General features: G+C 31.6%; 1 protein-coding gene across 1 annotated transcript; it reads left to right on the forward strand.

The window, feature by feature from the left end:
* Positions 1-10,264: 10,264 nt before the first annotated feature.
* Positions 10,265-11,095, forward strand: HELRODRAFT_82499 (hypothetical protein; the record flags this gene model as incomplete). Its single annotated transcript, XM_009022676.1, has 3 exons — positions 10,265-10,312; positions 10,637-10,738; positions 11,054-11,095. Coding segments are annotated over 3 exons (192 nt in total), but the record flags the coding sequence as incomplete, so codon positions are not given.
* Positions 11,096-13,470: the final 2,375 nt, after the last annotated feature.

Here is a 13,470-nt window from a genome sequence, read left to right on the forward strand (position 1 = left end):
TAGGGTTATGCTGCATATGAGCTGTTCTGACCAAATTGTTTTCAATTCTCAGTCACCAGTTTAGTTATTTTTTCATCAATAACTGCCTAGTTGCTCTAATATTGTTAAATTTAACGGCGCATACTTAATAAATTGAATGTTTTTTGGACTGACATTAAAAGAAATATTCGACCTTAATTATTAGCACAATTTAACAAAAATTCAGTTATTTTTAAAACATCCAAAATGCTTAAAATTTAATCAATTCAAATGGCCCGATGACATGAGCGAATGAGTTGGAAAATAAAACAAAAATTAAAACGCCATTAAAAATATAGGGTACCTCACAAGAATATAAACGCAAATTGTTATAAACAAACATAAAAACAAGCAGCCCGACGTACAATTAAAGAAACACGCAATCTCCTTTCACGAAAGTTTTAATCTAAAGCAACAACAGCAAAACATACTCAGAGTTAGAAAAGAAACTCCGACATACAAAGACAGACTTAGAGACACAGGGAGGCATCGTAGCGACACGCTCGATTTATTTTTGATGTGACAAAACACTATGAAACGAGCAGACGGATCCGTGGATGGAACCGTAAAAGCGCTAAAGTGCGCTGACCAAGCGTGGGAATTAAATTTATTTCAATCATCAAACTCTTAATAAGATCACCGCACGAAAATCTCATTGAGCCATTAATTTCGCCGGGCGGGAAAAAATTCTAATAAATGCGTTTGTCTTCTAGAAAGATCTCTCTCTTCCATTTTAATTTCTTTATATACGTTCGCGTGACTCGTTCTCGTTCTATTCAATTTGAAATTCAAATAGAATTCTGCTAACATTTTAAATTGTTTACCATCAATTTGTTTGTTTCGTTTCAGAGTTTACTCCATTTTCCAAAAAATGATACAAATTTGTTCCCAAGTGAACTTAACTGAAGAAACGTGCGTTTGAAGCCACATCAAACGACTCATTGGAAAAACTATAATAGCTTAAAACGAAAATTCTGAACGAGGATCTATGAAATTGAAGCGGTCACAAGTTTTACTACACAAGGATATATATATATATATTTGAAACATTAAAAATTTTGCTTCGGTATCAATACTTTGGTAAGTTATCAGGATTAAAGTATTCATAACTACTCTGATTTTAGTAACAAATTTTCAAGAAATTTCAATCAAATAATTCAAAATATATTATTTAAAAGTATAAATTCATTTCTTAATAAATTTCTTAATAAATTTAACAAAAAAACTAACCCAACAGCAAATAGAACAACGCATTAATTTTCAAGATTTCAAGCTAACCTATTCTTATAAAAAAAATTATAAATTAATGCTTCAATAATAACCAAATGCCAAAATAATAATTAAAACTAAATGACTATGTTAACATTTTAACACATATCAACAGTTCAATTATTGTACTAAAACGGAACGAGACAAAACGAAACGAGACGAGACAAAACGGATCCGAAGCCGTTTTTTATTAACACAATTTCAATAATTGCGTGTCGTTATTTCTTGGAGATGCGTTAACGATGCGGCGAGAAATTAAGATTATATAAGGTAATAAAACTATAAAACAAGTCTGGCGGGAAAAAGAAAGCACTCGTTTGCATTTTCATGTTGGCGCCGGTCAACTGTCGTAAATTTAAAGGACATTTCAGCAAAAAAATTGCCTCGCTTTTGATTATTGCTCTATCAAATTTGCATTTCAGAATGATATCCATCACGATACTGCACTGGCAGATATCCTACCTGCATTTCAGAATGATATCCATCACGATACTGCACTGGCAGATATCCTACCCGTCATGATATTGGGAAATAGTGTACTATTTCTTTTCTATTATTGCTTTATCGAATTCGCATTTCAGAATGGTACCTATCACGATACTGCATTGAAAAGGATACATATCATGATGCTTCTCTGAGAAAGATATATTCATGATACTGCATTGAGAAAGATATCTGTCATTTTGAGAATAGCTATATAGGGAAAGGAAGGATGTCTATCTCGAGAATATCTATTTTTTTTATTATTGGTTTTTCAAAACTGCATTTCAGAACGATATCTATCATGATACTGCGCTGGGAATGATATGTGTTCTGATATTGAAATAATCTGAAAATTCTTTTTCATCAGTGCATCGAGAATTGTGTCAATTACTTTTTATTATTGATTTACCGAATGTGCAAACTACACTGATACACGTATTATTTATCTCGTTGCAAATGACACACACACACACACACACACCCGCACACACACACACACACAAACACACACAAACACAAACACACACACACACATACACATACACACACAACACACGCACGCACGCACAAACACATATAAATATCATTAACCATAAAATCGTTGTGATTATTATTATTATTTTTCCTTTATTTTTCCTAAAATAAAGCATTTTATATGTGATATTTGTCAATGGAGTTAAATGAAAAAATGCTTTATATGATCATCCCAATAAAAATTGCTATCTCATTTTTATAAAGGCGATAAACTTTTAAAGACATTTTAGTCTGCTAGGTCTATGCGGGAAAAATATTAGGTACATTATCCATACATATATACAAAGATATATATACATACACAGTCTATATAAGTTTGTGCATTTTATACACTAGTGGTAAAAATGCATTATTGTTTAGATGTGTTTCTGTCTGTCTCTTTCTCTCTCTCTCTCTCTCTCTCTCTCTCTCTCTCTCTCTCTGTGTGTGTGTGTGTGTGTGTGTTAGTGTGTGTGTGATCACTAAAAATGAAATTGTAAAATAGAAATCTGAGTTTGATTTTTTAGAAATCTGAGTCTGATTTTTTTTTCTTCAAGTTATGGAATAGTAACGTTACTTAAGCTAACCGCAGCAAGAAGAGGCTCAGTGGAAGAAAAATCCTAAACTGCAGACGGAAAATTCTTCATTTTCAAATTGTTTTAGAATATTCAAACCAAAATACTCCACACACACATACACACACGCACGCACACGCACACACACACCACAAACATATACACACGCACATGGAGCCTATTGTTTCGATAAATTTTCACTGTAATTATATACACCTAACATTTAACAAGGCAAATAACACATCATACATGACATATAAAGCGATTTATTCATTCATTCATTCATTCATGGCAAAAAAAATTACGACGTTGATGACGACGATCATGATGAATGGGTAATTGTGAATGTTTAATCGTTCAGTAGTCGGAATGGAACAAATATACAGTCACTTTTTAACACTCGTCCTACGTCGGCCTTTGTTTTATTCGTTCATTTTTCTTCCTTTCCCTCTTTCAATCAATTATTCGTCACTCCTTCTTCATTTTTAAAAATTTAAAAATTAGTTAAATTCCGGAAGTATAACAAAACGAAAAAAAGTCATCAGTGATGGGCCGATGAATATAATAAAAGACCAGGATGAATAATAAAGATGGCTGACGCGCAAAATTACCATGTCATTGCGTCTAAATGTTTAATCTTGCGCTATATAAATGAAATCAGTTATTATTTTGTTTGCTCAAAACCAGTTGAATATGTGTATATGCACAGTGTATAAATTCTTCGAGTTTGTGTGTTTGCGTGTGTGTGTGTGTGTGTGTGTGTGTGAGAGAGAGAGAGAGAGAGAGAGAGAGAGAGAGTGTATATATATATATGTGTGTGTGTGTGTGTGTGCATTTGTTGTTCTAATTCATTTTAATAGATATTTATTTGTATCCAAATCGTCAAACTTCATTTCAGTTGTCGTTATTGAAATATTGCTTTGAATCAAGTCGTAACGATGGCTTACTCGCTTAAATGGCTTACTTATCCTGCTGCTTCATCCAATTGAAACGCTTATTGCTGAGTAGCATATTAAACGCTCTTTTAAATGTGCGTGCCGGTGTTCGTCAAAATTATCAAAATTATCACACATTAACACACAAATACTAACACACACAAGCATGTCCTCACCCACACACATACATATATACACACACACACACACACAGAAACAATTATATTCTCTCTCTTTCCCTCTTGTTTCTTCTCTCTCTCTCTCTCTCTCTCTCTCTCTCTCTCTCTCTCTCTCTCTCTCTCTACATCATCGATCGTTTATTAAACGATGGCACGACCCTGCTCATTAATTTCACAATGAATTCGTAAATTCACTTTTAAATAACACACAGAGGACTGACGTCATAAATTATAAAGCTGTCCAATGGACGTCTGCTTTGCTGTGACACAAACAACCGACAATTAAATTTTCTAAAGCGCCAAAAAAAATAATTCTCTCGCTCGGATAACGATTGAATGATTACAATGTAATGTGTGTGTGTATGCGTATTACGGCGTATTTGCGTATATTTATTTGTATGTGCTTGTGTGTGTGTATTTGTGTGTATATGTGCGTGTGTGTGTGTAAGTTGATGTATATGCCAAATATTGTAATACGCACCACACTTTTTAAGGTAAAAAATACGATTTCAGTTAGATTCCATAGAGAAATTTCATCTGTACTTCCATGCCTCCATCATCGTCATCTTAGTCATCATCGTCGTTGTCATCACCATCATAACCAGCAGCAGTAGCAGCAGCAGTAGCAGCAGCAGTAGCAGCAGCAGTAGTAGCATCGTTAGCATCATCACCGTCATAGCAGCTACAAACGCCACAAGCGGAGCAACAATTTTCCAACATTACCTCTTAACTTAATTCTCTTATGTCTAAATTTCTCCATCAACAAGAGTTTTCATCGGCATAATGCAGGAGGCTAATGAATATTCATAACCCTTCATAAACATTTCATGCAACAAATCGAAACTAGTTAATAATTCAGAAGTTTGAATCGAGGAATCTAATTGGTTGATTGTGACCGGCCAATCAAATGATTACATTCAGTTAGTGCGGTTTAGCGATGGTGACGTTTATTAATATTTATGATCTTTCGTTGCTGGGTGCTGGCGGCCATTTTGAATTTTAAACCGTTAGAAATGTGAGCAGGCGTTTTTTTGATGTTTATTGTTTGTTCATTGTTTTAATTTTTGAATTTGAATGTTTGTTCTTTGGTAATGTATGACGCAATAGACACTATTTTTTCTGATAGTTTTTTTTATTTTGTTAGTAATTTCTCAAATTGACGAATCAGTTTTTTCCCGATTATTCATTTATATTGTTCTTTTTCACTTTTAAGCCACAAAACTTTCAATTGAATAATACTTGCACCATTTTTAAAACTAAATCTCGATCCGACTCTTAAAAAATTATTCTGCAAACAATTTCTCAAAAAGTTTACCAAGAAATGCCGATAAAACGTTCATTATTACTGCAACAAATTAACACAACACACCTACCAAGCAGTTACTCTTTGCACAAAAATTTATCACTAACAACACGGGTTTAATAATAAAAAACCAGACACACACCGACATACCACCACGAACCCACCATGCAAAACACAATAAAATGGGATTAATTAGAAGAAAAATAATTAGAAAATATGGTAAAATTTTATGAAATAAATACGATGATAAGATTATTTTTGAGTAAAAATCAAATTTAATTATGTAAAATTAATACAATTATTTTTCTGTGGTCTGTTTATATCTCTCTCTCTATCTCTCTCTATTTCTTCCTCACTCTTTCTATTCATCCTCTGAAATCGGTGAGATCATGAAATAGAGAGAGACCGTTGCGATATAAAAGAACTTCAAAATTTCAAAATTTCACTTTGGTTAGTGAGGCCTTACAAGAAGTTTTCTATCGCTAACAAATACTCTCTGTATTTCAGTTTTATTTATAATTGAATAATTAATTAATTAATTAATTACACTTAAATCATTTAAAATCTTGAATTGATTTAAAAAATGTTAATATCTTAATAATTATTCATTTATAATTTATTCATAATTTATTCGTATCTATCCATAAAAAGGCGTCTAATATTTTTTCCCATGAAATAACATTCCAGATTTTATTACAATCTTATAGTTAATAACATCCTAGCTATAGGCAGCATTAACAGCATTGACATAAATTTCAACGGTGATAACATTAACATAGAAAACATCAACAACAGAAACAACAAAAATATAGATAACATCATTATCAATAACAACAACAACATAGAAACGACAGCAACAACAACGTAGAAACGATAACAACATAGAAACAACAACATAGAAACAACAACAGCAGCAACAACAACATAGAAAAAAAACAACAACAACATAGAAATAACAGCAGCAACGACAAAAACATAGAAACAACCACAACAACTGCATAGAAATAACAACAACAACATAGAAACAACAGCAACAACAACATAGAAAAAACAGCAACAACAACATAAAAACAACAACAACATAAAAACAACGTCAGCAATTACGTCATCAACCTAACGCAATGTTCAATCCATCCTATCATCATTCGTTTCTTCCATTCAACTTTTTCGCCTCCTCCAGTCCGTGTCAGTATGGAAAAATTATTCGTAGCTAGTATCATATTTATCTATAATTATCTATAATATAATTTTATAATATTATAAAATCTATAATATTATATATATATTATCTATATTTATCTATAATATTATTCTTATTACTTACTATCACTATTTCTATCACGCAAAATTGGTTTATCACGGCCATATGTTTTATTGTAATTGAACTATAGTGCTGTATTCCTTTTTTTTTACAAAGTTATTAATAAATGTGAGAGCAGCTGAGATTAAACGGGAGCTTTCAGTTTAGTAATTTTAAATCTAAGCCATGAAAAATTAGAAGCAGAAGTCCCATTACTGTGATAGTGTTGTGATAATGAACATTTTTGTAATATTTAAAAAGGTGACAAAGCCACAAATCATTCGATTGAAAACCAAGAATTAGTAAAAGTAGAAATGTTTTTAAATTGAACACCTGTGATAATTTGTCAGTTGGTGGGTTACATTGGAGTGAAAAAACTTTAAAAAATTTGTTTATTTTTAATACACCAATTTTTGGTCGATTTGCAACTGAAAACTGAGTTTTGCTGAATTTTAATAAAATTATTAGGACTCACAACGGGGGGTCATGGTCCTCTCTGGCCTCTATGGCCCCCCTTGGCCTCCTACCAACCGCCATTTCATAAATCTGGTAAAAAACTACCAGCTTAATTCAATATATAAGCGTTACATTCTAAAAGAATTCGAACTATAGTGCGTGTTTAATAATACAAGATGGTAATTATTCGGTCTATTCAAGATACTATATATCAAAAATGGCCGGGTTTCTATTATCAAATTATACCTTTTCATACTGGTAAGGTTGAGTAGGTACCACATGAATCTGGTAAAAGACTACTGACTTTATTCGCCGCATCAGCGCCACATTCCAAAAAACCTCTCAGTAACGCTGACGTAATAATAGCTATTCGTCAGTTCAAGATATTGTGCACACAAAATGTTGGGATTTCCGTCAACAAGTTATACATTTCAACATAAAAGGGACTACTGACCCTGGATTGCTTTGATGTTTTGAAAAAGTTTGATTCGCAATGGCAAATATGTTTTCCATGTTAATTTTGTAAGTGGTTCTAATTAATTAGGTCTCCTAATCATTTTCATTTAAATTGTGTGGATAAAAAATTTGATTCGATGTGAATGTATCTGATCGAGAAAATCAAATTTTTTCTAAAATCTGAAACAATTAAGCTAAAAAACCAAACGGATGTTCTGATAGAAACAAGACTATAAAATATAACCGCCAAGGCGTCATCCATCCATCAATAGAATTAAATAAATAATTGAACATTAATCGTCAGATATCTTCATGCAACATCGATACAACATCTAAACGTTAACAATATGCAAGCTTTCATAAAAAATAAAGTCAAATCTTATTAAAAATCTAAATATATAACTAATAAATGATTTACAATTAATTATCCAAAGTGATTAAAATTTATAATTTTAAAATTTAATTCAGTCGTTATTTCAATGCGCCAGCCAGCCACTCTCATAGAAGCACTCACATCGGAGTTTCGGCATCCTTAAAAATTCAAACTCTCAACTCATCCATTGTTGGTTCTCGGTGCAGTCTTCATATACAAAAAAGCACGTCTGACCTCGTGTGTGTGTGTGTGTGTGTGTGTGTGTGGTGTGTGTCAAGCGATTGTTGACTGCGGTAGAGAAAACTGAGTGATTTGGTTTCTCTGGTTCAGATGATTCATTTTGCACTCCGTTCCCTTTATTTAATAAAGCTTATTTAAAAATTATTGTCATCAGCGTCTGAATTCGCGTATATTTTTACGGTGTATGTATAATATATGTTGTTAGTCGATTTTGTAATAGCATTTGTTAGGTAAGATGTTTCCAATTTTATCATAGATTTTAAATTCTATTAATTTTTTTAGCGATTCTCTCAAATTTATCAGTTTACTTCTCACTGACAGAAAAGAAAGATAAACACACACATACACGCCACGCATACACAGACACACACACACACAATCAAACAAACACACACACACACACACACACAACGAAACACACATACACCCAATAAAACATTTTTTCAGTAAAATATAAGCACTTGAGTTTGCGGAAGCAAAAAGAAATAAAAAAATCTCAGTATGAAGATAATTTCAATTTGAAAGCACTAATGCAATAACCGACGACAAAGAGAGCCTACATACCTTTAATAGTTTTAAATGCAATGTACGGATTCAATGGCGGCCTCCTAGAGAGCTATTAATAATGAAAGATGGAGATATGCCATGTCCGTCTGTCTCCATCTCTATCTTACTATAAGCCTGTATCATTCCGTGTGTAGACCTGCACATGTGATCATAATGCGGTGTCATTTATGTAGCAAATTTTTTGATAGACATACAAAATTCGTCTAGATATATTTGCATAAAAATGAATATAAACTTGTATATAATTTGAATGTTACACGCGAGTACAAACTACTTGCCAACTACGCAACGCACGTTTTTATTAACATTTAGTTACGTGTAAAATTGTAAAACGCTCTTATCAGTGTTGTTATTATTATGTATATTATTGATAAGAAGAATAATAATATTTGATATTTGTATGTTTCTCTTCTCTCTCTCTCTCCCTCTCTTTCTCTCTCTTTCTATCTTTTTTCTATCTCTATATTTTTCTTTATTACAATATTTAGGCTACATCCATATACATTCAAAAATGTTTATATTGTATCAAAACAATATATACCTAATTGAATTACAAATTAAATTTGATTTTGTTTAAGTTAGTAAATTTACAGTTTACTGTCTAAATTAAAAAAATCATTATTTAATTTCGTAATTGAATGAAATTTTCTAAATTTACGTAATAAAATTAACTAAGAATAAAAATCACTCAAGAAATTGTTCAATTTTTAAGTGAATAGAATTTATGATGGTCGTCATTCATTGAATTTAAGAGCCTGCTGATGTTGAATATTTAATTCCTTCCAGTTCAAACTGACCGCCGAGTGCAGATTAATTCTCTAAATTTGAAATTATTGTCGTCTTTTTTAAATAGAAATTTATTGATGCTTATCGGAAATAATCGTTATATATACTGTAATACAACACACACACGCGCGCACACACAGATACACGGGCGCGCGCGCACACTCACATGTGTATGTGTATGTTTTTAATACTGTCAATTAAATCATCATTATTAATCATGTGATGAAGTTGCCTTAATTGACTAATTCATTTAGAATTAGCATAAAAACTGATGTTACTGAATCCATAAAGTATAAAAAACTTGTAAAAATTACAAATGAGAAACAAGCAATTGTCACGAAACTTTCATGCGGGTAACGGTAACAAAGAGCACGTCGCCTTCGTATATAAGATCAAATATTTGTAAGAACTTGAAAATTTGGCACTGTTCAATTTTTTCACTTTACGAAATTTCAAACTACTCGATATGAAAGAGTTAAACTGAATTAAATTATTAAAATTGGTTACAAAATGTTGAAAATATGACAAAGAAACAATTTCCAAATAAATTGTGTGAGTTTTAAGACGTTTTAAAAAGTATAGCGACTAAAACGATTCCGAAGTAGACATTCAAATAAAGATCATGATAGAACTCTGCATCTATACCGCATACCTCAACCAACGTGTTCAACCTAAAATAACGTTGTAATAATAGTGTCAACCAACAACAAACACCACACCAGATCGAGTGCCAACTTTTCTGCCGAGCAGTGCCAGCGATGGTAGACTGACCAGTAGTTCCTACCACGGAGACCTCGTGGAGAATGACTTCATGAGGAAGAAGCAGAGAAGGAATAGGACAACATTCAATTTGTTTCAGGTTCAAGAATTTGAGGAATATCTTTTGTTTAATTTTCGAAACTCTATTAAATTATTTTTAATTGTTCTTAAAACCCATGGCAAGATGACAAAATGGTCATCATTTGACGCTGAATAAATACAAAAGATGATACTTCTAAATTTTTCAAATATTTTTGTAATCAAAAAGAATCGCTTACAAAAAAAGCGCTCAGTGAAATCACAAAGTTTTGAATTTAAGCTAATTTTGTTTCATTAATTTGAAATAAATGATTCTGCAAAATATTATTTTTAATTTCGATATTGAAAAAAATGTTTAAAAATTCACCAAATTAAATTCCAACAGCTGGAAGAGTTAGAGAAGGCATTCAGTAAGACGAGATATCCGGACGTGTTCACCAGAGAAGAACTTGCTGTCAAGATTCAACTTAGTGAGGCCAGAGTGCAGGTGACACAAATTATTAATTTTAATACATTATTTTTAATTATAATTATTTATAATTATAATAATTATTATTAATTTTTGTATCTTGTATATACCTAGATAGTGACTTGAATTTTTGTGTTGAGGTCATTAGTTTACTAATTGGTATAAATGATAATTATTTTTAAACGTTTCATGATTTTGATAAGTGTTGAATATATCTCCTGATGATAATAGGCAGCTAAAATTGAATTGGTTTTTATTTGTAATTTTTTTTATATTCTTTTGAATTTGAAATATTTTGTGTATTTATAAATTATTTTGTTTTCACAAACACAGGTTTGGTTTCAAAACAGAAGAGCCAAATGGCGAAAATGTGAAAAAAACATTTCCACAAAAGATGACAAGCCAAAATCGGAAGAGGAAATAAAAACGCGGGACAGCGATTCTTTATCGGAAAAAACTGACCCATTAAAAACTGAAAACATTTGTCTTGAGGAGACTGATCTTGATGACCAACCAACTCCGCCCCAACATTGTCAATCAAATCAACCATCTCAATCGTCAGCCTCAAACCACATTCCAAGCATCAAAACCCTAGATAGCGATTTCCTTATTAATAAAATCATTCAACCTAAGCCAGCGCGATTTTCAAACGCCGACACGGAGAACAACTTTTCAAATTCCAGCAACTTTCATCGGATGCCAGCCCCCTTGTTTCCATTCTTTCCTTCTCTCTTCTTCCCACGTTTCTTCCCACTCCCTTTCATTTCCAACAGTTGCGCCAATTCGACAGTGCACGATACTTTGGCCTTTCAGGAGTACATGATCCGGAACGACGGTTTCAAAATTGTCTGTGAATATGATGGTGAGGCTAACAGAAAATCTGATCACTCGGCTGAAGAATTGAAAATCCTTCGTAGCGATAACGATAATGACTTAGTTCAATATTCAACAGAACCATGACAATTTATGTTGAGTGGAAATTTTGATAAAATTTCTATTATATAATATGTCACTCTCGTTTTTATGTCTTTTTGTTAAATGAAATAAAAAAAATAAGACAAAAGTTTTGTGTACTTTCAATTGAACTATAACGTTGTTCGAAAAATAATGTTTGTTAAAACGTCTACCAACTCTTAAAAATCTTACCGACAATAATCGTAATCATGTTACTAATTGATTGAATGATTGAATGAAGGAATGATTGATTGATTTCCAAACTCGTTTACTTTACTACCATAAACTTTACGATGCTAAACGGCAGCAGTATGCATATTTCTAGGATAATAATTACCATAGAGATTCAAAATTTAGTAACTACTCAGTTATCTATGTTTTTGATCTATCTTTAAACGATCCAAAATAAACTCACCAACAACCAATTAAAAATCAAATTTGCCAATTAAAAAAAAAATTATTAACACAAATTTTAAATTTCTGCCGGCAATGAGAGAATTGTTACACAAAATTTCCGGATGAGACATTTATCGTAGTTGAAAATTAGCACCAAGCCTTGCCTCAAAATTAAGAAACCTAAACGTAGGGCCAGATTTAGACTTTATGAGTCCTTTATGAGTCCATACAACCGGTGGTCAGACGGATGCCAGATGGTTGCCAGACCGTTGCCAAAGACTTCCATTTCCCGACTTAACTTTCAAAAAAGTTATTCATATCAAATTAACTTTACAACTTTTTTGTGATATAAAAATGAGATTTTGTTTGCCATGAAACTAGCGACTCCTAAGAAAATTATAAAAAACGAATTAAATTCTGCAATGTTGTTTGCTTCATTTACTGCAATGTATTCTGGGGATCGACCTTTAAATATCTAACAAACAAATTGCAGGTACTTCAAAAATATTTTTTACGCACTTGCTTTTTTTTAATAGGTCTGATCATAATAAACAACTATTTGCTAAATATAAGATACTAAACATTCATCAAATCAATATATATATAACCCTTGTCTTTATATATGAAGTACAATGTAAACTATAAGTTTGTAAACTCTTTTAAATACACAAAATCATCAACAAGACAGAATGGTATGCTTTACTCTGTTATAAGAAGAACTAGGACAAATGATAGAAATTGGTCGGTTCAAGGAATAAAGCTATGGAATGCTATTGTCAGTGTTGAGGCTGGAACTATGCCAATAAATTTGTTCAAAAATTATGTTAAAGAAAGCTTACTCAGTAATGTTGTTGAATTGGCTGAATTTTGAGAATTGTATGACTTACTAAATTGTATTTATTTTCTTTTTTCATTTCATCTGAACTTGAATATCAATTAATTTCTGCTCAAACTTTTATTAGTAGACAGTTTTTGTTTCTATTGATTATGATATTTTGTTTCTGTTGAATATAACATTTTGATTTATTGCTTTATTCGACAATTATTGAACATCTTGCACCTCAGTTAAGGTAATCAGCACAAGTTTACATTATAACTTATTGATATACATTTGCGATAATTTTTTAATGTATATAATTTAAAAAAAAATTCATTTTGTGACATCAATTTAAATTCTACTCTGATATATTGAGTGATTGTCGTAATTTTTTGTCTTTTCATTTCAAATGTTTTCTTCATATTTGAAACTTTATTTTGTGAGCTCCTATATTTAAAAAAATTTAAAACATTTTAAAATAGCGAGTCATTAAACGTTTTATAAATTTCTTTGGAAATCATGAACAAATTAAGCGGAACCATGATCTTCTAATAAATCTTCAAATATATTGGATCGCAATATT

Source organism: Helobdella robusta, assembly GCF_000326865.2.
Source record: "Helobdella robusta unplaced genomic scaffold HELROscaffold_33, whole genome shotgun sequence".
In the NCBI taxonomy this organism is placed as follows: domain Eukaryota; kingdom Metazoa; phylum Annelida; class Clitellata; order Rhynchobdellida; family Glossiphoniidae; genus Helobdella; species Helobdella robusta.